Here is a 5040-nt window from a genome sequence, read left to right as displayed (position 1 = left end):
GGCTACGGCGGCCGCCGAGGGGCAATAATCTTCCTTTCCTGTCTTGGAACTTAAAGACTGTTGTGAATTCCAATGGGAAAGATGCCTTCCTGGGGGAAATAGTTGTGATCGATTCGCCATTCAGAGCTCAAACTTTTAGCTGTGTAAGTCTGAAGTGTATCCAGACTCTCTGGGTCCCAGGTGCCTTTTTTTTTTTTTTTTTTTCTGTGAGTGAGGCCAGGGATAAAATAGCTTTTGAAAATTTTAAAATTAGCTTGTGAGTCGATGAGCTTCATTATGGCATTCTTATACATACTTTCTTTTATTGTTTCTCCTTCACCACTTGCCTCCCCGGTTCCCTTGCCTGACAGCTATTGGATAGAAACCCACTCACCCACTCCCAATTTTGCTTTTATGTCACATGATTTTTGTCTTTTTTTTCTCTACTCTCCTTAAGATACCTTCTTCCCTCCTCATGGTCCCATTTCTAAGTGCGTTACCTCTACCTCCTCCCATACACAAATATAAAAATTCAGATCTAGGAACTGCACATGAGAGAAAACATGAGGTATTTGTCTTTCTGAAACACTTTTAAGTGCATTTTCCTGCAGCTGTCATGATTTCACTTTTCTCTATGGTTGAATAAAATCCCACTGTAATTCCACATTCTGTTACCCGCTTGTCTACTGACAGAGATCCGGGCTGATTCCACTTCTCAGCTGTTGTGAAAGCCACAGCGGTAAACACAGATGGACAAGTATTTCTGTGGTAGGACACAACGTCCTTCGGGGCATGCCTACGAGCAGCAGAGCTGGAATCGTGGGGTAGTTCTCCTGTTTTCTCCTTTTCTTTTTACAGCAGCTGCACCCGTTTACATTCTCCCTAGCATCATATAAGGGTTCTTTGCCAATATTTGTTGTTACTTTGTTACTGGGGAAACTGAGATTCCCATGGAACTTCTCAGTCTCTTTAATAAAAGAATTTGGAGGCTGAGGGATGGCTTAGTGGTTAAATGTCTGTAGTTCTTCCAGAAGATCGGCGGCATTTGGATCTCTGCACTCACGACTGTTCACAAACCACCTGGAACTCCAGCTCCAGGGATCAGACACCCTCTTCCTGGCCTCGACAGGCAAACACATGGCTGTGCGCTTACACACACACAGAGACACACAGATAAGTAATAAAATCTTTTTAATAAGAGAATTTAGAAATGGAATAAACAGGAATCTTGAGGACAGCTGTATTAGTTTCAGAGGGAAACATAGTACAGGTTGGGTGGAAATCCTGGCAACCACCAGGAGGAGTGATGGGGAAAAATCATGCCTTTTACATTAGGCACGGGGTAGAAGTAGCTAGCTTACTAAGGAAGAGTAAAGGCTCTACCAAGAATGGAAGTGGGCTAGAACGGAGGAAAGAGCCCAAACATATCCAGCCAAGTGCTGTTTGGTTATTCAGAGCCGTCATGTAACAGCCTCCCTAAACAAGTAGGGTGTAACACATAGTCCCCTGACCATTGTCCATTCCTACCCTCGAGAGTGTGCCCTCCACAATGGTCTCTTTGGTCACTGTCCATTCTCACTCTGTGAAAGTGTTTTCCTCCACAATGGCTCTCTGGCCGTTGCCCACCCTCATCCTTATTATTATGCATTAAACCCTCTCTTCTACACTACACTCTGTATCTCACCAGAACTCACTTAATAGAGAACACAAGGATGGGGCACTGAGGGAAAAACAGCAAGATCCAGTAACAACATCATCTTCACAGGGGCTCTGTGTCCTTTGCTACCTTAGTCTTGATTCAGACCATTTCTGCCCAACTCTGCATGCAGATATATTAATCATTAAGAACTACTTTGTCTCGAACAAGATTGATTTGACTTAAACTTCCTTACTTCTCTTCCCTTCCAAGGCTGACGACATCAAGATTAAGAGTAACTAAACCTACTAAGGCCACTGGAGTGGCGCCAGGAAATCACCCATCATCAAGTTTTTGTTTGAAGAATGCCCTCAGCTGCTAGCTCTTCCTTGCCTGATGCTCTGCTCTCCTCTCTATGAAGCCCTACCACACACCAGACGGTTTTTACTGGCGTTAACCTCTTCGTTTCCTTGGCTTTCCAAACAAATTTTTTTTTTCTTTGCCCGAGTACTTATCCCTGAGTCATTGGCCTTTTCAAGTAGCAAGAAGACAGCTTGGTTCACTAACCTTGAGAGGAGAGTCTCTGCCCAACAGCCTTCCCCAAGTTAGAATTTATTTCTAAAAGGCCGGTCAGGATGCTAGGGGGTAAGAACATCAGAAGGTTGGGGGAACAGTGTCAGAAAGCGTCCAAGCATGGGGAAGTTCTTGTGTGTTTCTTTCCATGGGGGGGGGGGAGCTGTGTGGAGTTAGGAAGATCTTCTCTCCCTCTAAACTCACCCCTTTTCTTTGTCCTCCTCCTTCCCACCTAGTTTAGGGAACTGGCCCTAAAGTTGGAATTTGCCAAAAGCATCTTCTTTTTTTTTCTTTAAATCAGAAGATAAAATATCATTGTCCCTCTTCCCCACCCCCACCCCGTTTGACCCTGGATAACAACTCCATTCTGGAAACTTCTGATCCTCAAGGGCTGCTGGCTTCATCGTGGACTGTGGCTAGGATCACTCTTCCAACCCATGCCACCGTATCTGACCCCACACAGAGCCTGTCTAAGGTTGAGATAAACACTGGCACTTTTGTGAGTTTGAGTTTCCAGGAAGAATGAAAAATTCAAAGGTTACTGAACACTGTGTTGTTTTTCATGCTAGCTTCTATGAATGAACCAAACCCAAAGCCACTTTCTATGAATGAATTCACCCAAGGGCCTTACTTGGAATGCATGTTTGTAACTGTGAGAACTTGGGAAAGCTGCTTGTTTTTCTGGCAATCAGTTTCTCCACTTTAAAAATGAAAACAATACTAGTACATACCAGATAGGGTAAGGGCTGAACAGATTATATGTGTAGGGGTCTAAGTCAGATTTGGCAAGTGGTACATACTATTTATACTTACTTATTATTTATTCATTATTTATTATTTATTTGTGTGTGTGTGTGTGTGTGTGTGTGTGTGTGTGTAAGAGAGATGTGCATATACATCATGGTGTGCATGTGGACATCAAAAGATAACTTGTGGGAATCATTTCTCTCCTCCCACCATGTGGGTCCCAGGGATTGAACTCAGGCCATCAGGCTTGGCAGCAAGTACCAGTGAGCCATCTTGCCAGCCCAGTACATAACTATTTAGATGTTATGAATTATTTGGAGATAGTGGCAAGTATTCAAAGATTCTTTTGCTCCCCTGAGGCAAAGACATAATTTTCTTTATAGTTGAAAAAGCTCCATTATATATATGTCCTACATTTTCTGAAGGAATTTTTATAATGATAAATACTAATACATGTTTGAAAAAGTATCTGGCATAAAAGAATACATAATATGGCAAAAAAAAAAAGTAGTATAAACTCCTCTTTTGAGAATAAGGTTTTGTTTGGACATAGCCTGGAACCAGCCTTCAACTTGATTCTCCTTCCTCTGCCTCCTGAATGTGGGGTTGTAGCCTGGCTTCTAAACTGCTCTGAATACAAAAGCTGTAGATGGAGAAACAAGTGTCCTTACGTTGTGTATAATACAAAAGTGCCCATTATGTAATGGGGTCCAGTAAATGTCAGGTTCCTTAGAATTTAGAGGCTGGTTTGTTTGGGGTTGTAGGGAAAAGGGCAAGTGTATATGTCCCTGGTTTTTTCTTGCATTTTCTGTCTTCATTTATCTATTTTTTTTCTTGGTCTCTCTATCTTTCTAACTCCAGGGAAGCCTCACCACCCACCTTCCCCGCCCCAGGATGACCTATCATGCTCCTTCAGGACCTCAATACAGGGCGTTTCCATCTTAAGCTAACCCTGGACTCTGCCTACATCTAGTTTAGAGCAGAGGACACACCAACCCTGAAGAGTTTGTGAGGCAAGCTCAGAACCGTTGGACGTGAAGGTGAGCCTGTGTGGGTAGAAATGTGACTTCCAACAGAGCAGGACTTGAAAGGTTTGGGAAAGGAGGGATGTTTAAGGGTGTGTGTGTGTGTGTGTGTGTGTGTGTGTGTGTGTGTGTGTAAGAGAGAGAGAGAGAATTGGGGGGATAGTCAGGCGTGAAGGAAAAGGATACATTTTACCTCTTTCTTTACCTGACAGATGGCCCCTGTTCTAACCAATAAGGAGCTGATTTCTGCGGGAATAAAAGAATTTAATGTTCTGCTGAATCAGCAGGTAAGCCTGTGCACTATGTCTTAAAGGACAGAGATGGAGAGAGTGTGTGCTAGGAGGATAGAAAAGGTTCATTTGAAACTGGAAGGGCAATGGTGGCATTGGTCCAAATGTCTAGAAACAGGGAATGCAAATCCAGGAAAAGAGGGTGTGAGCGTTTGTAAGACCATCCTGGCACTTCACATCGCTGACCACATTCTCCCTTGCCAATCCCTCCCTTCTGTCCCCACCCCCAGGTCTTTGATGACCCCCTTATCCCTGAAGAAAACATGGTGACTGTGGTGGATGACTGGGTGAACTTGTACACCAACTATTACAAGAAGCAGATGCTTGGAGAGCAGCAGGAACAAGACAAAGCTCTTCAAGAACTCCAGCAAGAACTGAGTACTTTGGGCAGCCAGTTTCTGACCAAATATAGGACCTTTCTGAAGTCCCGAGACAGCACACCGCCTTCCTCATAGCCTAAAGGTTCATGGTGTCTCATCTAAGAACCCTGAAGTCTTGGCTCTGGCTTATGTCCTCAGACTGTTCTCTCATGGTGTTGCTGGACCTTGATATCTTAATAAAGACCAATACTACTAATCTGTTGACTCCTGGCTCTTTTTTCCGTCGTTCCTGGATGTGGGTGCATTTGATTACTTTTTCTTCATTAAGCACTTTTTAAACAATGATTTTAGAGGTTTGATTCAGTATAAAGAGGTTGGTAACTTTAACAAAACACTGAATAATGCTAGAGTAGGATGTAGATGTATGTTCAGGCAGTCAGGGACCAAAGAGAAAGTTCTGGGTAAGGAAG

General features: G+C 43.4%; 1 protein-coding gene across 1 annotated transcript; it reads left to right on the top strand.

Moving 5' to 3' along the window:
• Positions 1-3773: 3773 nt before the first annotated feature.
• On the top strand, positions 3774-4826 carry LOC114704438 (alpha hemoglobin stabilizing protein). Its single transcript, XM_028885696.2, has 3 exons — positions 3774-3975; positions 4173-4247; positions 4481-4826. The coding sequence occupies exons 2-3, from the start codon at positions 4173-4175 to the stop codon at positions 4703-4705; spliced, it is 300 nt and encodes a 99-aa protein (XP_028741529.1). The 5' UTR covers positions 3774-3975; the 3' UTR covers positions 4706-4826.
• Positions 4827-5040: the final 214 nt, after the last annotated feature.

The sequence above is a fragment of the Peromyscus leucopus genome, chromosome 1, assembly GCF_004664715.2.
Source record: "Peromyscus leucopus breed LL Stock chromosome 1, UCI_PerLeu_2.1, whole genome shotgun sequence".
Taxonomy (NCBI): Eukaryota; Metazoa; Chordata; class Mammalia; order Rodentia; family Cricetidae; genus Peromyscus; species Peromyscus leucopus.
Note: the sequence above shows the minus strand (reverse complement) of the source record. Positions and strands in the feature narration are given on the sequence as shown.

Excerpts from the sequence above, each read along its gene's own strand:
- LOC114704438 (XM_028885696.2), top strand. The coding sequence starts at position 4,173 with ATGGCCCCTGTTCTAACCAATAAGGAGCTGATTTCTGCGGGAATAAAA. Across the intron at positions 4,248-4,480 it reads ATGTTCTGCTGAATCAGCAG|GTCTTTGATGACCCCCTTAT; the intron begins GTAAGCCTGTGC and ends CCCCACCCCCAG.